The sequence below is a fragment of the Neurospora tetraspora genome, assembly GCF_033439725.1.
Source record: "Neurospora tetraspora strain CBS 560.94 chromosome Unknown B0H65scaffold_1, whole genome shotgun sequence".
Lineage (NCBI taxonomy): Eukaryota > Fungi > Ascomycota > Sordariomycetes > Sordariales > Sordariaceae > Neurospora > Neurospora tetraspora.
Window position 1 is genome coordinate 2,739,731 of NW_026944383.1, and position 20,377 is coordinate 2,760,107.

General features: G+C 52.9%; 10 protein-coding genes across 10 annotated transcripts; 4 read left to right on the top strand and 6 right to left on the bottom strand.

Moving 5' to 3' along the window:
* Positions 1–234: 234 nt before the first annotated feature.
* B0H65DRAFT_449599 (uncharacterized protein) lies at positions 235–2,803 on the bottom strand. The gene has a single exon (XM_062825964.1). It carries the CDS (start codon positions 2,578–2,580, stop codon positions 631–633), a length of 1,950 nt encoding a protein of 649 aa, XP_062686141.1. The 5' UTR covers positions 2,581–2,803; the 3' UTR covers positions 235–630.
* A 379-nt stretch (positions 2,804–3,182) lies between these two features.
* On the top strand, positions 3,183–4,487 carry B0H65DRAFT_449601 (uncharacterized protein). Its single transcript, XM_062825965.1, has 4 exons — positions 3,183–3,302; positions 3,479–3,707; positions 3,764–4,085; positions 4,221–4,487. Exons 2-4 carry the CDS (start codon positions 3,646–3,648, stop codon positions 4,311–4,313), a joined length of 477 nt encoding a protein of 158 aa, XP_062686142.1. The 5' UTR covers positions 3,183–3,302; positions 3,479–3,645; the 3' UTR covers positions 4,314–4,487.
* Positions 4,488–4,678: 191 nt separating this feature from the next.
* Positions 4,679–6,646, bottom strand: B0H65DRAFT_584516 (uncharacterized protein). The gene is made up of 2 exons (XM_062830898.1): positions 6,096–6,646; positions 4,679–6,039 (listed from the first exon to the last, which is right to left on the bottom strand). Exons 1-2 carry the CDS (start codon positions 6,300–6,302, stop codon positions 4,741–4,743), a joined length of 1,506 nt encoding a protein of 501 aa, XP_062686143.1. The 5' UTR covers positions 6,303–6,646; the 3' UTR covers positions 4,679–4,740.
* Positions 6,647–6,755: 109 nt separating this feature from the next.
* B0H65DRAFT_24011 (coenzyme Q biosynthesis protein Coq4-domain-containing protein) lies at positions 6,756–8,514 on the top strand. Its single transcript, XM_062822307.1, has 2 exons — positions 6,756–7,231; positions 7,295–8,514. The coding sequence occupies exons 1-2, from the start codon at positions 6,967–6,969 to the stop codon at positions 8,074–8,076; spliced, it is 1,047 nt and encodes a 348-aa protein (XP_062686144.1). The 5' UTR covers positions 6,756–6,966; the 3' UTR covers positions 8,077–8,514.
* Positions 8,229–9,318, bottom strand: B0H65DRAFT_23929 (PDCD5-related protein). Its single transcript, XM_062822295.1, has 3 exons — positions 9,068–9,318; positions 8,796–8,908; positions 8,229–8,666 (listed from the first exon to the last, which is right to left on the bottom strand). The coding sequence occupies exons 1-3, from the start codon at positions 9,089–9,091 to the stop codon at positions 8,381–8,383; spliced, it is 423 nt and encodes a 140-aa protein (XP_062686145.1). The 5' UTR covers positions 9,092–9,318; the 3' UTR covers positions 8,229–8,380.
* A 162-nt stretch (positions 9,319–9,480) lies between these two features.
* Positions 9,481–11,928, bottom strand: B0H65DRAFT_554354 (ApbA-domain-containing protein; the record flags this gene model as incomplete). The annotated part of the gene is made up of 3 exons (XM_062830002.1): positions 9,481–11,294; positions 11,453–11,612; positions 11,802–11,928. The coding sequence occupies 3 exons, from the start codon at positions 11,926–11,928 to the stop codon at positions 9,650–9,652; spliced, it is 1,932 nt and encodes a 643-aa protein (XP_062686146.1). The 3' UTR covers positions 9,481–9,649.
* Positions 11,835–12,668, top strand: B0H65DRAFT_24063 (Sas10/Utp3/C1D family-domain-containing protein). Its single transcript, XM_062822315.1, has 3 exons — positions 11,835–12,230; positions 12,288–12,454; positions 12,510–12,668. The coding sequence occupies exons 1-3, from the start codon at positions 12,053–12,055 to the stop codon at positions 12,660–12,662; spliced, it is 498 nt and encodes a 165-aa protein (XP_062686147.1). The 5' UTR covers positions 11,835–12,052; the 3' UTR covers positions 12,663–12,668.
* A 991-nt stretch (positions 12,669–13,659) lies between these two features.
* On the top strand, positions 13,660–14,222 carry B0H65DRAFT_438076 (uncharacterized protein; the record flags this gene model as incomplete). The annotated part of the gene is made up of 2 exons (XM_062825348.1): positions 13,660–13,853; positions 13,964–14,222. The coding sequence occupies 2 exons, from the start codon at positions 13,660–13,662 to the stop codon at positions 14,220–14,222; spliced, it is 453 nt and encodes a 150-aa protein (XP_062686148.1).
* A 289-nt stretch (positions 14,223–14,511) lies between these two features.
* Positions 14,512–16,961, bottom strand: B0H65DRAFT_449619 (uncharacterized protein). The gene is made up of 4 exons (XM_062825966.1): positions 16,570–16,961; positions 16,223–16,394; positions 14,813–16,163; positions 14,512–14,750 (listed from the first exon to the last, which is right to left on the bottom strand). The coding sequence occupies exons 1-4, from the start codon at positions 16,646–16,648 to the stop codon at positions 14,712–14,714; spliced, it is 1,641 nt and encodes a 546-aa protein (XP_062686149.1). The 5' UTR covers positions 16,649–16,961; the 3' UTR covers positions 14,512–14,711.
* A 1,495-nt stretch (positions 16,962–18,456) lies between these two features.
* Positions 18,457–20,012, bottom strand: B0H65DRAFT_23980 (uncharacterized protein). The gene is made up of 3 exons (XM_062822303.1): positions 19,462–20,012; positions 18,797–19,401; positions 18,457–18,727 (listed from the first exon to the last, which is right to left on the bottom strand). Exons 1-3 carry the CDS (start codon positions 19,887–19,889, stop codon positions 18,621–18,623), a joined length of 1,140 nt encoding a protein of 379 aa, XP_062686150.1. The 5' UTR covers positions 19,890–20,012; the 3' UTR covers positions 18,457–18,620.
* Between the last annotated feature and the right edge of the window lie 365 nt (positions 20,013–20,377).

Sequence of the window (20,377 nt, forward strand, 5' to 3'; positions counted from 1 at the left end):
AACTTATATGTAGGCCAACATCAGCCTGCCCAAAGTAGCATGGCTCGCTCACTCCCTTGGTCCTGACTCAACCCGTAATATTTGCGAATGGTTGATGGTGTTCCTAGCTGACCGCCAATCGTAGTATTGGGATATTGGTCGTGAGAACCCAGATCTTGTCATCCATGTGCCAATTTTGCTGGGTTAGTCCCTCTGGCGTGTTTACACGTGGACTTCCATCCACAATCCTAAAACGCTCCTCCAAGTACCATCCAATGCTTGTTTGCTTAGAGGTATCTTGGGCTCATCTGAATGACGCCATGCTCGAGGTTCTAAGGATGAAAGAAACACATCAACACCCTCAACCGACATAACCAACATGATTCTTTGGACAAAATGTTCGCTAGTGCTGGCGACACTTGATGGGATGTTTCACCAAGACTGCCGGGGCGAAACTTACTTGCGGAATGATCCGTAAATGTAAGTTGTATGGCACATTATGTTGCAGCCTAAGCAAAGTAGTTACTCTGATCTGAGACCATGCCTGTAACTCCCATATTGGTGGTATACCCCAAATGCAATCGCTAAGTGTCCATGACACATTCCATCCTACTACCGACCTCCCTCTGACCCCAGCTTCACACCCTAGACTCACTGCCCACCCTGCAACCTCCTTATCCTCTCCTCCGCCGCCCTCGCCCTCCTCTCCCTCTCCAACCTCATCTTCATCTCCGGCGTCAACCCCTTCGCCTCCTCCTCCCTCCGTTCCTGCGGCGTCAACTTCATCGCAGCCGCCAACACACTCCCACCAGCCTTCTTGCCACTCTTCGTCGCATCAACCTTTGGCCCTTCCTTCTTCAGCCTCTCCTCCTCAGCCTTCCTCCTCTGATCCTCCTTCTCCTTCGCCTCGTTCTTTTCCCTTTCCGTCCTCTTCAGCGCCTCATCCCGCGATAGCGCGACGGGAACCTTGGCTGCTTCCCAGTCCCATGCTTCTTCGCCGAGCTCCGAGCGGGCGACGCGGAAGGCGTCGCGCGTGGCACGGTCGCCGGCTAGCTCGAAGGCGGTTCTACCGTCCCCGTTAGGAACGGTGGGGTCCGCACCGGCGCGGGTGAGGAGATTGGTGACGAGCGGCGCCGAGTTTTGGGATGCGGCCAGGTGAAGGGGTGTTGGGGTATGGTGGTCTGCTGGGAAGAACCGGAATTCCTTGAGGGAGATGTCGTTTGTGCTGATGTAGGATAGAAGGGCAGGCACCTTGGAGCGCTTGACCAGGGCTTGGATCTGCTGGGTGTGCAAGAGAAGTGTCTCCTGTTCCTCCGATAGCTTCGGTTTCGAAGCCGCAGCCGGCTTAGGGCTCTTTGGTCTCTTCGATGGCTCGACAGCCGGAGCGGCTGCCTCGGGGACAATCTGTCGTACTTTAAGCCTGGTAAGTTCAATGAAGGCGCGCATGAGCTCGTTCTGGGTAGCTCTCCGGGTCATGAAGGGGAAACCACGGATGCGGGGGTCGTTCGCCCGCAAGACCTGTCCATCGTAGGGGCCGAACAGTGTCCTCCTGTTGGTTAAGCCGGTGGCGCGAATGAAGAGCAGATCGGATGTGTCGATAAGTCCCTTCCATTCGGCCAGCAGCCCGCGAACATCCTCGACGAGAGCCTGCTCGTTATATCGACGGAGGTTGGCACCGGCTGAGTGGGCGGCACCCTTGGCATTGTCGTTGGCGGATTGCGAACCACCCTGCTTGCGACGAGTGGTGTATCTGTGGAAGGTCTTGTGCACCAGAACGACGGCTTCCTTGTTAAGAGGTCCAGTGGTTCCATGCTTGGTCTTGCGTGGGTTAAGCGAGACAACCATGGCGGCAAAGTGTCCGCCGCCGATCATGCACATGAATATGTGCTTGCCGGTGTAATTTGGTGGGATGTCGTTGGCGTCCTTTGGCGGTTTGCCCATGGTGATGGGTGCCAATTGCCTGGACTTGATAGCATCCACAATCGCTTCCTCCTTCTTCAACTCTTCTGGGGTGAACATGGCTTTGTAGACACTGTAATAGGAGTTCTCTGGCAACTTCGGGGAGCTGAACCAGAGCAATGGCTGCGATCCGCTTGAGGTCCTCACTTTGCCCCCGTCATTCTCACCATCATCGCCGTCCTCCTTTGCCATCTTTCCTGCAATGTTGGCCTGTTTCTTCAGGAGGGCAGATAACATATTCGTGTCCTTGTCCTGCCCCTCTTCTTCATCCTCGCTCTCTGATAAATCCGACCCTGAAATGCTTTCATCGAGATTGTTGACGAGCTCCTCGAACTTAGCCTCGGTTACTGGTGAAAGGCCGTTAAGTTTCTGCTTCAGGTTGTAATGGTGAAAGTCGGTCTTTAAATGACTCCGTTGTTCCTGGACGTTGTCAAATTTGAGGCCGCATAGTGAACAGCTGGCTTGAGACCCCGATGTTGTGGGCTCAGCTGCTGTGGTATCGGTTGTCTGCTTAGCGGTTTCGTCGACTGGCTCGGCTGTGATGTCTGCATCCGACTTGGGAGCGATCGTATTCAGGATATCGGTGTCGATGTCGTAGAGATAGACGGGCCGCCGCTGGAGGTCTTCCTGGTTGCTGGCCATTGTGTCGGATGTGGTGAGGCGTGAGCGATGATGGAATTTTGTGGAGGGAATGATGGCTGCACTGATGAATAGTCGGAACAAGTCGAAGTGGAAATTTTTGAAGCGGCAAGTGAATGAACAAGAGGCGCTTCTTAGTTACAGACCTTGTGCAGGTTCTCGGTCACCGTTCGGTGTTGGTGTTCGTGTCGGTCTTGACGGGCTTAAAGATATGTATGAGACGTCAACTGTAAAGTTCCCTGGCGGGCATCAGCGGGGCATTCTTATCGCGCTAGACGTCGTTGGCCGATAAGAGTCATCTCGGGTGACGTACCGAACCGATTGAAGTAACAGTTTAACCGGCGCGCACCGCCACAAGCCCCAGTAAACAAAGCAATACTGTTTGTAACTGTCTTGTTCTTCGTCGGCTCTCTCAAAAAGCCGAAAAGATTTGAAAAGAAAGAGAAACACTTTTTAAGGCGTTGCCCAACGGGGTTAGAATATGTAATGCGAGCTGCCAGGTACCTTCGGTTATTATCGGATTGAACCCTAACCCTAACCAGTTCGACGACCCAAGTCTGGGCTGTCTGCCACCTGAAATTCAGCGGACGCTGCGTCCCAGTCACGGTCGTTTTTCAACGCACTAGATTGATGAGGGAAGTTGGACTCCGATATGTGCAATGGATACGACGTTTATTTCAGCGCGACGGAAGTGAAGAACGCCTAAGAGCGGATGAGATATCCTGGTAGGCTTCCCGTCTTCAAAAAACAAAGCCAAGCAATGCCAAGTGCCATTGTATTACTCGTCTTCTCGGTTGGAGGCTTGACTGCTGCCTACCCTGAACAACAATCAAAGAGGACCCTGATGGACAGCAAGGGAGGCGACGGCAGTTTCGTGCAACGAACACTGACACCGTGAAAGTAAATAAAAGCGTCCGACTTTATATTTAACCTTTTCACGATACCTCATCTTTGTCTTCACATTTTGTATTGCATCCGTTCACCTTCACTCACTGTCAACCCTCAACTCTCAATCAACACCAACACCAACACGAACGCCAACAACAACAGCAAACGACCACACTGAAAATGGCCTCCCAACTGCCCCCCTTCCCACGCTTCGTTTTCACAAAATTCGAGCCCCTTTCACTGTAAGCCTCGTACTTTACATCCGTCCCTCTAAACAACAACTAACACCCTCCCCCAGACTATCCGGCTTCCTCCCCGCCATCCTCTCCCCCGATTGGTTTACCCACGAACAACTCTCATCCTCTTCACCTCTGATCGCTTATCCCACCGCCAGCCGCACCACCACCCGACAACTAGGCAACATGTACTTCCTCGCCTTCTTAGTTGGGGTAGGTGTTTTGTACTCCTCTTCCGAGATCAGGGTAGTCAAAAACTACCTGATTGCTTTATGGGTGGCGGATCTGGGGCACATGTTGATCACGGCGGAGGGCTTGGGGTGGGAGGGCACGCTGGATGTGAGGGGGTGGAATGCGATGACTTGGGGAAATTTGGGGGTTACTGTGAGTTTTTCCTCCTTTTTTTTGTGACTTTTTTTTTCCCCGGTGAAAGGGGGGTTGGTGTTTCTGAGTCCTGGGGCTTGCAAGGCTGGGGGGGGGGATTATGTTGTGATGAAGCTGACGGGTGCATATGTGCAGATGTTCTTGTTCTTGACGAGGTCGGCGTACTTGATGGGGTTGTTTGGGCCGGATAGGCCGAAAGTTGTGAAGGGGGCGAAGAAGACGGAGTGAGTGCGGGGAAGGAAGTTAATTCGGCGAGTAAGAGGTGGTATGGTGATTATCTGGAATGTGGTATTGTGATGGGCCCAGCATCGACAGCAAAGTTCAGAGTAGCATATTGTATGAGTGTTAGCCTGCTAACAGCGGTGACTTTTCGTCTATTCAACCACAAAGACCACCAGGACAAGCTGTACTGAGGATTTCAGACCAGTCATACATCATAGAGAAGGGGGCCCATCTATATCCCCGACCTGTGACTCGGCACTGCCCTCTTTCTCCCGTTTCCTCCACCCCTGCTCTATCAATAGATAGGTACCCTTTCCCGTTTTCCCGCCTGGTTTTTTTTTTTTTTTTTTTTTTTTTTTTTTTTTTTTTTTCCTGCCCATGCCCTTCAACCGTCTTCTCTCTCCCCTCTCCTCCCCAAAGCCTCCCGTCATCTTCAACACTCAAGCTCCTCCAAAGCCCTATCAACCATCCTCCCAACCTGCCTCCACCTCATCAACAACATATCCCTATGACACTCTCTCCCTACTACATCTTCATCTTCTTTTCCCTCCCTCCCCCACTCCAACTGGCTTAACCCCTCCAAGATCTTCTTCCCAATCACATCCCCCCTCCATTGCTTCAACGCTTGTGCCAACAGCGCATTCAGCTTCGCTTGCTCCTCTGGTGATTCCTCCCAGGGATCTTGGCCGTAGTCGACGAAGGCACGGAACTTCTTTTCACCTTGGGGGCCTGGGTTGTCTGAAAGGGCGGAAACGGCGCGAAGAGCCACCTGTGTGCGGTAGCACCCTGTGGGATTGCGGGGGTCGAGGTTGTAGTTGCCTAGGAAGCCGGTTTCCTCTAGGAGGTGTTTGGGGGACTTTGGTGGTTGGTCGGAGGCTTGTGATTTGGGGTCTTTTTTGCCTCGTTCGTTTAACCTTCGGGTTGTCTTCTTGGGTTGTTGTTGTTGGGCTGGGTTTGGTTGGTGGTGCTGATCCAATAAAGGGCGGATGGCATCATCTATGCAGACTTCGTCCCAGACATTTTCGTCGAAGAAAAAGCCGTACTCGATGAGGAGGAAGTCGTTAGAGTGGTTGCCGTAGCAGATGTAGACCTCTTCGCCGGCGGTGTAAGGGCGAGTGGTGGTGATGGTGAAGGCGGTGGGCGAAAAGGCGACTGAACAGGTTTCCCTGTTGCCTTCCTTGTCCTCGGCTGATGGGTCGTATGAGGTGTGATTGAACAGATCTGCGACTGGTTGCAACACCATTCTGTCTTCCTTTTTGAACTTCTTCGTTTTGGGTGTTTCGTGGTAGAAGGTGCGGGTGTTGACGAGAAGCCAGGCGTAGAGGTAGTCATCTCTTGTTATAGTCTTGTTCAGTTGGCCGCCTTCCTCCTCGGAGCTCTCGTCCTCCTTCTCACCAGACGTTGGAGTGAGCAGCTTAGACTGTTGGACCATGGACCAGTCTTTCTTGAATTTGGCCTCCTGCTTCAAAAGCAACTCCAAAGCCCGTTTGGGCAGAAACTCTCGCAGCCGGTGGTCCCATGTCAAAGGCAAAGAGTCCCAGACATCTTCATGCATAGGACAGACGGCGTTCCATTGTCGATATTTGGCGGACGGAGAAGGGTCAAAGGCGAGATCGGCGGCTAACAGGCCGTGGATGGAGATGTCCTTTGGAAGGGCACGGGCTATGAGAGGGGGAACAGTTTCATAGGTCCGGAGGGTGTCAGAAGGGACTGTCAAGATGGTCTCGTTGTCCTGATAATCATGTTAGTTGGGTTTAACCAATGTTTGACACGATGAAAGCGAGTTACCTTGAGTGGCTTGGTGGCCACTATTCCCATTCCTCGGCCTGGTATCCGTCTGGGCTCGACGCCGTTGAGAACGATACCTTTATCTTTTGCCCATATGAGCAGTTCCTCGTATGCCTCCATCTTCGATAACTTTGTCTGATCTTTCTCTCGGGTGTTTTTCTTGTTACCCTTCTCCTTTCCTGCTGCTTCACGTTTTCTTTTCGCCATTTTGATCAGATACTGTGAAAATGTATTTCAAATGGGAGGTAATCGAGGCAGTTAAAGAGTTCGAAAGTTGTAGGATGAAAGAAGGACAAGAGATGAGATGTATTAAGCCAAAACGTGTAAGTGAGGGTAAGAGCGAAGGCATAAATCCCAGGGTTTCACTGCATCCTCTGTCAAGCAGCCGGCTGAAACCTTCCACCTGTTCCTTTTGTTCGCTTACATACCTGTTTCGAGCGACTATGAGTCCTGATCAGTGATCTCAAATAAAAGAATGATTTCCTCTTCGGGCATTGTTCGAGCGGGACTGGTTGATCCCTTGCATGAGGTTTAGGGTCTTTGAGTGGTTCAGTTGTCAAGAAGAGAAGTGAAACTTACGCCGTTACCCTGTGCAACGTATTTACGGTATTTTTCCTCCCCGCGGTGAGCTGGCAACCTTCGAATCTCACCGAGCCGAAGCTCCCCTCACCTTGAGCTACTGCCCCTACGTAAGTTCTTATCGCTATCGTTATCGCAATTGTACATGCTCGGCTTCCATACCCGACGGATCGAACCACCACTTACACCTTGACAACCACCCAAGCTCTGGAGGAATTGCGTGTTCCTCGTCCATCCAATTCCCTGATTCAACACTAAGGTTTCTTCCTAGGTGTTCGAATCCCGTTTCGAAATGGAAGCGACGGCCCTCAGACGCTCCGCAGCCCTCGTAGCTCGCGCCAGCAGCCAGAATGCGATCCGGCCTGCCGTATGCGCCGCGATCAGCAGCACATCATCAACACCACAGACCCCGATCCAGACACAACAAACCAGACAATTCTCCGCCCTCAACCGCCCACCACCAAACTACCCCGGCCATGTCCCTCTCACCCGCCTCGAGCGCCTCGGCCTCTTCGTCGGCTCAGGCCTCATCTCCCTCGCCGATCCCCGGCGCGGCGGTCCGTCCCTCCCCATCTTCCGATTCCTCCCCCCCCAAAACTAATATCTCCCCTCAAAAACAGACCTAATAGCCTCCTTCGCCGAAGCCACCGCAACGCCCTACTTCATCTACCGCCTCCGCGACGCCATGCTCGCCCACCCCACGGGGCGCCGCATCCTGCGCCAGCGACCGCGCATCACCTCCCAGTCTCTCAACATCCCCTACCTGCGCTCGCTGCCTCCCAACACCGTCGGACGGACTTACATCGACTGGCTCGACCGCGAAGGCGTCTCGCCCGACACGCGCTCGGCGGTGCGGTACATCGACGACGAGGAGTGCGCCTACGTGATGCAGCGGTACCGCGAGTGCCACGATTTTTACCACGCTTTGACCGGGTTGCCGATCGTCAGGGAGGGCGAGGTGGCGCTGAAGGCGTTCGAGTTTGCGAATACGTTGTTGCCGATGACGGGGTTCAGCGTGTTTGCGGCGTTCACGATGAAGAAGAGCGAGCAGAAGCGGTTTAGGAAAATTTACTTCCCCTGGGCGGTCAAGAACGGACTCCGGGCGAAGGAGGTGATTAATGTGTTTTGGGAGGAGGAGTTGGAGCGGGATGTGGATGATTTGAGGAGGGAGTTGGGGGTGGAGCCGCCGCCGGATTTGAGAGAGATTAGGAGGAGAGAGAGGGAGGAGAAAAGGAGGAGGAAGGAGATGGAGCGGATGATGAGCGGGCGCGGGCTGGAGGATGATGTCCTTCAGAAAGCGGAGAAGGAGGCTGAAGTGGTGGCAGAGAAGGTGAAGGAGATGAAGGATGAGGTGGTTGAGAAGGTTGGGGAGGTTGTTGGGTCTTCGTCTATGAGAGTATAGACGGATCTTGTTGCATGATGGGGGGACGGACTCGTCCCCCTTATGAAACTAATGTAGAACGTACTGTATTCGTACTCCCAGGGACATCGTTACCACGCCCCTTTCACTCCACCACTTTCATGTTCCCGGAGTTGGACTTGGACTACCGTCCTTTTTGTCATTCATAACAAACCAATAATGCCATTAAAAATCCGTTAGGACCGTAAACCTTCCTGATCTCTCCCTCATTCCAGAGGCAGCTACCCCTTTGCTTCAGCTTCAAACCCGCAATAACCACCTCCCAACCTCTGGGAACTTCCACCCCCTACAAATCAAACAAATCATCATCATCATCATCCAACCCCCACCCCTTCCTCCTCGTCACCACAATCTTCTCCGCCTCCTTGTTGTCCGCCACGGCGTTCAGCAGCTCCTTGAGCTGCTCCTCCGTGACTTTCGAGCGCAGCTGGCCCGTCTGCGCCAGCATCATCAGCCGGTTCTCGATGTCGGTCGCGCGCTCCTCCTTGACGAGCCGGATGCGGCCCAGCCGGTCGGCGGCTTCGGGCATGAGGATCTGGTTGAGCATGGCTTTGCGGGCTTCGGCTTCTTGTCTGTTTGAACCAAAAAGGAGTGGTTAGTGAGTTGTTGGTATGTAAGGGGGTAGGGAAGAAGGGAAAGAGGAGAGAATGCGAATGGGAGAAGGATGGAGGGAAGGGGAGGGGAGGGAGGGAATGACATACTGTCTAGAAGCTTCCTGACCACCTTGACCACCGGCGCCAGATGGACCGCCGGCCTTGGGACCGCCGCCGCCGCCGCCTTGCGCCTTGAGCTGTTCAAGGCGGGCCTTTCTGATCTGTTTCAAGAGTCAAAATTTTAGTGTGGAGGGTCTGGTTACGGTACGTAGCCATCAAGGTGTCATTCGTGCGCCGCATCCATGGATGTCTGTCGATGCTACCACAGGCGAAGCTGCGCTGCGCTGCTGGCTGGCGGTAAAGGGTGATGTGATGCGCACCTTCTCGAGCTCGGAGTCGTCCATTTTTGATGAGTTGGTTGGATTCGCGGTAGGTTGGCGACTAGGCTAATGGTATAAGGAGAGATTCTCGTGTGTTCGCAGTGCGGTAGAAGAGCTTGGTTGCTGTAGGAAGTTCAGGTTGTTGCGATGATAAACAGATGAGAGCACGGTGATCGCGGGGTTGCTTGGGGTCTTGAGGGAAGTTTTTGGTGGGGCAGGTGTAGCGATAAGTTACGTAGGTAGCGGATCCGATCAGGGGTCACAATAGGGGTATAACAACGGTATTTGTTTACACAGTAGCAGCTGGTTGCTGGAGGCATCTTTGCCTCCAGAAGAAATGTTACACCCAAAAGGAGTCAACATGGCCACTGACAAGAAAAGGATACACATATAAACAATGTTGGACCGGATATGCACAAATGCCAGGCTATTCATATGCAAAACTAAAAATACAGATAGGTATGTACAGGATGATCCGTCTCCAAAAACAACCACCTCCTCCGAAAGACCTTTTATCGCCATGATTTTGTTTATCCGTCTATGTATGCAATAAATATTCATGATTCACCCATGATCTATACATCACCTGATCTTGTTGAGAATGTTCCTCAGAGGCTCAGGCCAGAGCCTGTCAGGATAATGGGTATACGGCTCTGGGACATGAGGAACAAGTTTCGGCTGATACGGGACCTCAAACGGAACCTCCCTCTGCCTCCTCTCTGCCAAAACCTTCTGCTTTGCCTTGACGGCTGACCAGATACTGTCAAGAGCGTTAACCGAAAGGCCCAACGTCTTGCCGCGCATGACGAAATAGCCCGTCACATATCCAATATCAGTGTCCAGACCCCTGGCAGTCAACCTGCGCATGGGGCTGTCAGAAGTTCCCTTCCTCTTCAACCTGTGGAACACTTCCGAACGCATGTATGGAAGGGCATTGGCGACGCGAAACTGCTCCAAGCCCTTTAGCTCAGGCAAGTGAGAAACCACATCGGCAACCTCGGAAAGCAGCTTATCCATGAGCTGACGAGCGTGTGGGTTTTCGGGAATTTTATCGTAGGTGGAATCCAGAATAGTCGCCAGAGGATCAGCTACCGCTCGGAACGCCACCGCTGGTAGCTTCAGCTGCAAGAAGTCGTCCGTTCGGTGACCGGTAGCATTGAGGTCCGGAATTGACGTGAGAAGCTTGATCAGATGCGACCCCCTCCGCTGGTACAAGGTGGGCGGGTGCTTCTTGATCACAATGGGCGCGACCGGACCAATATTGTCTGACTGAGGGGTGTAGACGGTCAGGAAGAGCCTCCCAGGTCGCACCTCACCAAACTCAAACGTTTCATCGCCCAACCCCAAACCAGTTGTCATGTGGCCAAGGATAAACACCGGCCGCTGGCTTTCGATGGGAAAGTAGGCTTTGCAGATAGCCTCGGCGACGCCCAGTCCCTCGTGAATTAGAACAATGGTCGAGTTGTGGTCAAGCCGGTGCTTAATCTGGCCGAGTGCTTCGACAGTATGCCCGGCTGGAACAGTCACTATCAGGTTGCTGATGTGTTCGTCCTTCTGCTTCCGCGGATCATAGCCGTGGGTTGGCGGTGTGAACTGGGCCTTGATCCTGTCGCGGACGATGACTTCCTTTTGCCTGTGAAGCTTCAAGCACTTTCCCGCCTTCTCCCACCTCTTAACTAAATTCCATCGGTTGATCATGAAAATCGGCGGTGGTATTGTCTCGGCACCGGCCAGCGTGTGTGTAACGTATCGTCCTTGGATATTGAGGCCCATAACGTGAATCAGGTCCGACGGTTTGAACAGATCAGTCCATGGCTTCTTCTCGCCCTCTCTTCGGATCGTCTGTGCCAATTTTTGCTCATCCAATTCCGCCTCATTTAGCCGATCGAAGAACTCCTTAGTCGGGTTTCGGTACCGTTCCTTGGCGGCTTCTGCTTCACTCCCACCATTCACAACTGGTTTCGACTCGGTTTCTGTTGGGACATGCGCATCGGAGTTCTTGAGGAGCGGCGCATCCGGCGTAGCCGACAGTGTAGCTGAGCGGGAGTCTGCCTTTGAAGAGGCCTGTCGTGTTTGCTGCTGAGGGTACGGCGGAACTTGCACGTGGTTGCCTCGGGAGAGGACGTGGCGGAGGGGAGGGTACGAAGCGACAAAGGGCCGACTCTGAACCTCAGGCTGGATGGAACGGAAACCGCTTGCGCTGGCCCCCCGGCCCACCGAGGTGTTACTGGGACACCATCGTGTGTGCCTGCAGGGTATTCGCCCAAACACCCGCAAGTGCGGTCGACTGCCGGTAAAGGAATACAGGTTGGCGGCTTTCACGGACGACACCGGGAGCTCATGATATGGTATTATCGTGGTGGTGCAGAAACCCCGCCGGAGGACCTGTCGCAAGAGGTCCTGTCAGGATTTATGTCCCGCGCGGGAGCATTGAGGACCGGGGAGGGACCAGGGGCGAGAAGGGCGAAGCGGGTAGCCTGGGAGGGAATTCGGGGTGGTGGTGGTGTTGTCGAGGTGGTGGTGGTGGTGGTTTGCGGTATAAAGACTAGCTGAATTCGGTTGCCGGATGACGATGATTTTGTTAAGACACTTTCCGATCAAAAGTTCAATGGCCGCCAAACTTTTTTTTTCTCGGGAGCGCGCCCGCGGTTGATGCACTGTCACGCTAATCGGCCGTGGAAGAGAAACTGATCACTTCTGATTGGCTTGCTCGGCCATAGCATGGTCTTGGCACCGCACTGTGGAAGGCTTGTCGCAGCAGGTGGATCCCAAATCTGGAACCAAAAAAGTGCAACTTGAACGGTTCGCAACTGTGTGGGGCCGCTTTCCTCACTTGCATTCAGATTCGCATCTTTGTTCATCAAAACACCATCAATGTCAACAAACCGCCGCCTCATCGCATCTGGATTTTAATATTGAAATCGTCCTCCCCTCAATCACAGACTCTAAACCCAAAAGTATCATTCAACTCATACGACTTTAGACATGGACGTGCCCGACATCACCCCCTCGCTGGAGAAGCTCAATGTCGACCTCGACCAGCTAGAGGCCGCTCTGAAGCCCGTTCTCGGTGATGTCGGTGATGTATCTTCCAAGTTGCCTCTTTTGGACAAGGCCAAGCTCTACGTTATGGTGACTTATGCCATTGAGTCGATTCTCTTCTGTAAGTCAAGTCTAGCACGTTAATACTGGAAGTAACCTGTTGCTAACCTGAGAACAGCCTCACTACGTCTGAACGGTGTTGATGCCAAAGAGCATGCCATTTTCACAGAGTTGACCCGCGTCAGGCAATATTTTGAGAAGATCCAGAATATTGAGAACCCGCCCCAGGAGCGTGAGCAGACGGTCAACAAGGAGGCCGCTGCCCGCTTCATCAGATCTGACCTGGTATGGGGTTTCACCACGGATTTCGCTGTTGGGTAACACGCTAACAGGTGTACAGGCCGATGATGAAGCTATCAAGCAGAAGTTGACAGAGCTGATCGCCAAAGAGAAGGCCAAGGCAGAGGCCAAGGAGGAGAAGAAGCGAGCAGCAGATTCGAGCTCCGAGCCCATTGCCAAGCGACCCAAGACCAAGGGAAACAAGAAGAAGTGAGAGTTGCGTACACTACGCTCTTAGTTGAGTTATTGTGCGGCAACCATGACCACGGCGCCAAGTTTGGGCATGGCGCTCCAGGCTTCGCGTGAAGAGGCCCGATACATGAGGCATGCCGTGCGTTGTTCTTTTGCGCTTCGCGAGGCCGCGGAAAGGCCAACACGAACACAAGCCGGAAATCGTTTGCCCGGAACCAGACCCGCGGCCACCGGATTTTTGTGTTAGCCACTTGAGATACCCACCAGCTGGAGTTTCGAACATGAAACCATGACTGGATAATGTCCCAGCATCGATGTGGCGGGACACTGCGTTGCTAGTTTTTGAGAAGGGGAATTCACGAGCCCGGAAACATCAGGATCCGCCTCTTGGTAGAGGCAACCGATTCGAGGTAAACACGGGGAAGAGTTAGACACCGGATGTAAATGAGTCACGGATACACAATTTCAAATTCACGAACCCAACTATCTCCATAGAACTGAGCAGTTGATCATCGAAACCCCTGAAGAATTTAAACAAACTGCCACAACCCTAACCCTCTATCCATGGTCACGCGCCCTACAAGCCTCAACAACATGCTCTCTCGCCTTCGATTGGCTTCCAGTTCAGCACAAGACCGCCCAAAAAGAGCAAAAAGAGCCCCAAACCCCTCCCAAAAAGACGTTTGACAGGGGAAAACAGGGGTCCAAGCTCCGAGCTGTTGTCTCGGCTTTCAGGGCCTCGGCCGGCGCGGAGGGGGAGGGCGAGCGGGCGCAGTCGCAATTGGAGATCCCGCGGGTCGCAACAAATGATGGATGGCAAAATGTCGCCCGGTTGATCATTCCCCACTGGTCTTTTGCCGATAGTACCTTTTTATATCATTGCTGCTTAATCCCATCTCATTCCATTTCCCCATCCCATCATCCATCACCACAACCACACTCACTCACTAAACTTCAAAACCGCCAAAACGTCGGTCGCTTTAATCTACGCAACCCAACCACCACAACAACAAGCCAAAATGCCTCGCCAAAGCCGTGGTTCCGCCCGCCCTTCCGTCCCCGCGCGCAAGCCCATGGCTCCTACCAACCAGCAGCAGCAGCGCCCTGCTTCCACCTACGCTCCTCCCACCGCCGCTCCCCACGCTCCTCCCGCTGCCGCTGCGCCCGTCTCTCAGGGCCCTGGTCTCTTTGGTCAGATGGCTAGCACTGCTGCGTATGTTTGACCTTGCCTTTCCTCCCCATCCCATCTCCGTGCCCCTCCCCTCCGCTTCTGGATTCCATCGGAAACCCATATACATATACTAACAGACTATAAACAAACAGTGGTGTCGCCATCGGCTCCTCCATCGGCCACGCCATTGGCGGCATGTTCTCCGGCGGCGGTTCCTCCGCTGCCCCCGAGGCCGCCGCGCCCGTCCAGGCCCAGGCCGCCGCTGCCCAGAACTCGTCGTGGGGCAACAACTGCTCCGAGGCGACCAAGAGCTTCACCCAGTGCATGGATCAGCAGAATGGCAACATGCAGATCTGCGGCTGGTACCTGGAACAGCTTAAGGCTTGCCAGGCTGCTGCTAGCCAGTACTAAGCTTCTTTCTTCTTCTCGTTCTTATATGGCTTGAAGAGGAGGTTGCTGTTGTTGGATTAGAATGAGTGAGGAGGAGGATAGAGAGGATGTGTATGATTAGTTTTGGGGTGGAAGTTTTACGTGGCCCTTTTTTGTCGTCCCGGAAACGCCGCTCAATTTTTACGTTTCTCGTCATCCTCTCGAAGAAGCTCGCAGAGGGTTTTTTACGCAGCATATACCAACAAGATATCAGCATTGGAGTTCGGGAATTGGTCTACGGTGGTGATACATCAATAGCATTTACAAGACGAAAAAAAAAAAAAAAAAACAATTGTAAAAATACAAGATCTCTGCCTCCCTCTCAGGAGGGATCAAGCCTCTTTTCATTTTCTTCGCTTTGTCTAATGGTGACTACAGTATGGATGTGCCTTCTTCCTTCTTCTCGTTTAGAATCTACTGGAGTAGCGGGAAAATGTCTTTCTCTCTTCTGGCATCAGCGCAGTGCTGGCTTTAGTTCTCATCATCATCATGTCTAGGCTCAAAGTTTGTCTGCTTTCTGTCAGCTGCTGCCCTCTCATCTCCAAGAAGCCAAAAGAAAAGGGCGTACTTACCGAGTTCCCATTATAAAACTGTTGATCGTTCCTCTTCCGCTCCTCATCCCTCCTCTCATCACCAAATCCCTTGATCCTGCTTCCCGTGCCCCTATTCACAGCAGCACCCGCACCACCTCCACCAAGTGACCTCCCACTAGCCCCCTCCGCCCTAGAGGCAGCTTGCTGCTCGCCCCTAACCTCAGCAGCCACCTGCTCCGGCGTAGGACCAGCATTGGGCGGGCCCGAGACACTGAACAGCGTCGAAAAGAAAGCCACCACCGTGTTGAAAAAGGCAACCAAGAACCCAATCAAGCGCTGGAAGATATTTCCTCCTCCCTCACCTCCCTGAGCCGCCGCAAAGCTTACCCTCACGCCGCTGCTCCCCGATCCGCCAGCAGTCGGAACCAAAATCAGCGTCGAGCTCGGCGCCAGCCCCAGCTCCCCGAGCGTCTTCCCCTCCTCCTCTTGCTCAATCCTCCTGCTGGGCTGAGGCGTCAACAGCACCTTGAAGCTATACCTCCCCTTCTTCACCGAATCATTAGAAGGGACAGTAGCCTCAACCCACTCCCTAACCTCCCTAACCGTATCCTTCTCCGTCAAGAACCGAGATCTAATAGTCGACCCATCCGTCAATCTCACTTGCAACGCACAATGTCCCGTGCTTTGGACTGGCTGGTTACCACGGGGTAACAACGGACTAGCTGGTGCGAAGGGCAATCCCTCTTCCTTCCCCTTCCCCTTATCCTTCTCCCGCTGCTTCTCCGACTGCTTCTCCGACTGCCTTGCTCTGCGAGCAGCTTTGTCGTCCTCGATGGCCTTGAGAATCCGCTGCCGCTCTTCGCGCGCTTCTTGCTGTTTCTTGCGGAGGGCGTCGGCGGCTTGGCGGGCGGGGGAGTTGGGGTCTTCGGCTGCGGCTCGGGCGCGGGCGGCGGCGCGGGCGGATTCTTCTTGTTGTTTCTTTTGGGCGGCGAGGCGGGCGGCGCGCTCGGTGAGGATGGCTTGGATTTGGGCTTGTTGGGTTGTGTTGGTGGTGGTGGGGGTTGTTGTGGCTGGGGATGATGAGGAGGCGGTTGTAGGCTCGGTGGTCGTAGTGGTATTGGTGGGAGGTTGTTGAGAAGTTGAAGCCTCGATAGATGATGTAGCCGGGGCAGTTGTCTGTTCCGCTGATGGTTGAGGTGCTGGCTCTGATGGTGCCGCTGCCGATGATGCCTGCTCTTGTCCCTGTTCTGACTGAGATTCCTGAACTGAGGCCGAACCTGGAGTAGCACCTGTAGAAACCGCCTGTTGCTCCCCAAGAGCAGCTCTCAGCCTCCTCACGAATTCCTCCTTCGTGACTCCAGCAGCAATGTACTCCTTGAGCTGCCCGCCCCTATCTCATCGTTAGCAACACGTCATTTCCTCCTTCATCGTAAGCCACAAGTAGCTCACCTAAGGACAACCACAGTAGGCTTCTTCGGCACCGGGAACAACTGAGCCAAGTATCCCTCCTCAGTACTGCCCGCGACCAACTTCAGCACCACGGCACTGGACTCAATGAGAGGGGAGATGGCTTCATCATTGAGGAACTCGGTTTCCCATTGTTGGGATTCAGTGTTGTCGTCTGGATAAGGTCAGTATTTGGTTGGTTAACACAGAGACAGGGTCCGATATAATGTATAATGACGACAATGTCGAAGATGAATATTATGAGAGATTGACGTGAAGGGATATGCACAGCCCGGCAACCCGGCAGCAATACAAGTGCGGGAATGAGGAAACGACGGGTGATAACGAACCTGTAACAAAACAGACCAGACTTTTGGTCTGTTGGATAGCCGCAGCGATGCCTTCTTGGAGAGTGCCTGTGAAGAACATGTTGTCTTTTCTGTCGTCTGGGTAGCTCGATTGCAAGGTGGGAGAATGATGGTTGGATAGCTGGCTGGGTCGATCGGTTTCCGCGACTGGTCGAATAACCTGTTATGATCCACAGCTATATGTAATTCCGAATCGACTAATTGCGTGATCCAGACTCGAAATCCCAGAGTTAAATGAAGTAATGAGGAAACTGTAATGGGAATTGAGATGAATGACGGGATGTAGAAAGTGTGAAGGTTGAGGTTGAGGTTGAAAACTCGAGGTACACGTTGTTCCCGCTGACGTATTGGTGTAGCAGCTGGTACCTCAGTTACGCCCTATAAATACAGCACCTAAAGAAGTACCTCTAGCTGTAGGTTGACGGTGTCAAGGTCGCTGTCGGGTGCAGCTCTTGGAGGCTGCCGTTAAAGGATACGTCAGCCAATAGCCGGTCGTTCTGCCCGTGGAAGGACCCACATTGAGCCCCTGACGTTGACTTCGATGGTTCAGAACTTCAGCTTTAAGATGATTTCAAAGGAGTTATTCAAGAAATGGTCGATATATAGTAGTTTATACAAGACGTCACTTCTTTCCTCTGGTTTCCATGAAGATTTCTGGAAAATGGGGCACTTATGCCAAGCCGAGTGCGGCTCATCCAAGCACCCAGACAAACAGGAGACGGGTATCATATCAAGCAAGCAAACATCCGCCCCAGAAACCGAGGAAAGGAGAACCAAACCATCCAGACACCACCTCAACGCCATCTTGGTCAAACCGGGGAAGGGGGTATGAGGTATCGACATCAACATCATCATCGTCAACTGTAGCAATCAAGCCGCTTTCACATAGACGCCATCATAATCAGTCACCTTACTCTCACTCTCGCACAAAACGCCATTCAATGAGAATGCTAAACCGCCAGAAGAACTTTTAAAAGAGAGACATCCCATAAAACTTGATTCTCACGTATTCTCTACTTTGCTCAACAACTAATACGCAACTCTCTCACCACTGCTCCGTCAATCCACCCTTTGATCCATCCAGCCATGTTTGTTGTGTTCGCCGTTTCCTAAAATCTATTGCATTCGACGCATTTTCTTCCCTCCTTGATTTCCCTGAAAAAAATGAAAATAAAGCGAAGTGAATCCGTACCCTTTCCATACCAAACAAAAAGGACCCGACTGGAGAAAGGAACAAAAAGAAACTGAAAAGAAAACCGAACCCAAAGGGAAAACAGATCGAAACGCTATCGTCGACTGACTGACTCAGCGAGTACCACTGTTAGTCGTTCGAGTTGCATCTGGTAGTCCGAAAACAGTCGGGTAATCCAGTTGACGAAGCTATCCGTGGGTGGATGGTTGACAGTCGTTCCTTCGGTCTACCAGCTCTCGCCGTTCAGAATGGTAACCAGATGTACGCCTTCGAGAAGGATCGGGCTTGGTCGTACGCCCAGGATACTTTAGCCCAAGACAGTGGTGCTGGTCCATTCAGTCGATTCCGCCAGTCTCTGTATTGCCATAGAGGCACACATAGTAGCAGGTGCATGGCATAGTCGAGTGTCCAAAGGTCAAATGCTGTGTGATGGAAACCGGGACCATAAGACCCCCACGCTGGCATCCTCCTAAAGTCATCGCTGTACCAAACACCAAACATAACCACGGGCATATGTGTGTTGCGAAAGTGCCATACTGAAAATAAATTCGGGCAATCTTGACCATTTCCATATCATTTCTTTCAAACGTTATCGAAACAGAAGAGGATAGCACAGACGAACCCAATCGAGGTGGGAAGGAGGTCCTTGCTGAGCCTGCTTTTAGCCGGGATTCGTTGACGGCTATCCGATTGTAACCGATGAGGTTTGTTGCCCAGTAATATGAAGTTATTCAGACTTGATAGTCGCCGTAGTATTTCCGTGGTACGGGAACTCGGTGTCGTCTCCTTCCTAGAAGCGCATGTTTTCCGTCTTATAGCCGCGGCTGCCCTGCTGGTTGCTCTACTCCTGGCGAGGGCGCTTGGCCGGATGCGCGTTCTGTCCCCAGCCTTCCGACTGGCTACCGGCGTTAAAGAAGCCTGCATTGAAGGGCTGCATTCCTGGGAAGCCTGTATTATCAAAAGTATGTGAGTATTATAGATATGACAAACACAGCCGGACTAATCATTGCGACTTACCTCCCATACCTGGGTTCATCATACCCATACCTGGGTTCATACCACCAGCCATGGGGTTCATGCCGTGCATGGGCATAGGCATGCCTCCCATCATGTTGTTGTTCATTCCACCACGGCCGCGCATGTTAGGGCCGCCACGCATGTTGTTGCCCATCATACCGCCGCGCTGGTAACCACCTCCGCCAAAGCCGCCGCCATAGCCAGTGCCGGCCATGGGGTTGTTGAAGCCGGCGTTGTTGTTGTTGAAGGCTATGTTGTTGCCCTGGAAGTTGCGGTTGAAGTTCGGGTTCATGCCGCCACGAGGACCGTTGAAACCGCCACGGCCGCCACGGAAACCACCGCTAAAGTTGTTGTTCGGGACGAAGTTGCTCTGACCGCGGTTGTCGAAGTTGTTGGGCCCGTTGGGAGCACGGTCACGGATCTCCTTGACAGCACGGTTCGGGGTGTCCTTAGGAAGCGTGCGGAAGGGGTTGACAACCGGGCTGGAGTAAATCACGGAGTGGCGTTTCTGGCCAGGTTGCTGGCCGATCTCGCTCGACAAGTTATCAATCACATGCTTAGTTGCGCTCGCGGCTTGCTGGGAAGTGAATTCAACGTAGGCTTGTCTAAAGGATACAGTTAGCAGGCATATTCCTGATATAACACTCGCGGGCAGTTTCACATACCCCTTGCTCTTGCCGTTGACCTTGTGTTCACTAAACGTGATATCCTTCAGCTCAGACTCGCAGTTCGCCTGGCACACCCAGCCGCGGATATCGTCGTCCGTAGTCCACCAGTGGAGATCCGAGATCATAAGGGCGGTGGTAGCGCCCGGATCGACGGGTCGCTCATCGGAACCAGGGGCGTCCTTGCGCTTTACACCTTGCTGTCGCTGCTGGGGCGCTTGGTTCTGTGATGTCTGGTTGTGGTTGTCATGTGCGCCGGAATCCTCTCCATGGTGGTCCTCATGATAATCCTGGTGCTGTCCGTCACCGTTCTCGGCATGGTTGCCATTGTCATCGTAGGCGTGGTGATCACCATCACCCTGCTGCTCGCCGGACTGGTCATTGCCAGCATCGGCATAGACGTCGATCTCGAATTCCTCCTCGGCCATTGTGAATACGACTGGTCCTTGACAGACAAGTGACTAGGTTGTGAGACGTGGGTGCCTGAGTGTTCAGGTCAACGAGTTATGTGCTGTCTCTCTGGAAAGCAAGTCTGAATTAAGAACCTGGCTATTGATCAGAAGTACAAGATTGTCTGTAGTGCGAGATCCCCGAATCAGTAGCTGACAAAGTAGAGTTCTGAAAGAATAGTGATGAAGCCGATACCCATCCGATCTCTGACTGAGCGTTGGAGAAAGGCAAAGACGATGGTACGCAATAACGAACGCGTTACGAAAAGGAAAAGCGGCCATGACGAAGAAAGCAATAACAACCAAAGGAAAAAAGATAGGGAGAGGAAGGAAAGACAGAAAAGGTAGAGTTTGTGAGTACGTACATTCCGATCCCCAATGACGACGGAAGCTGTTAAAGTTTCAGAAGACAGGAGAGGATGGCCTCGGTAAAAGAGATTGTTTGTTTAAGACGGAAGCTCTGTGCT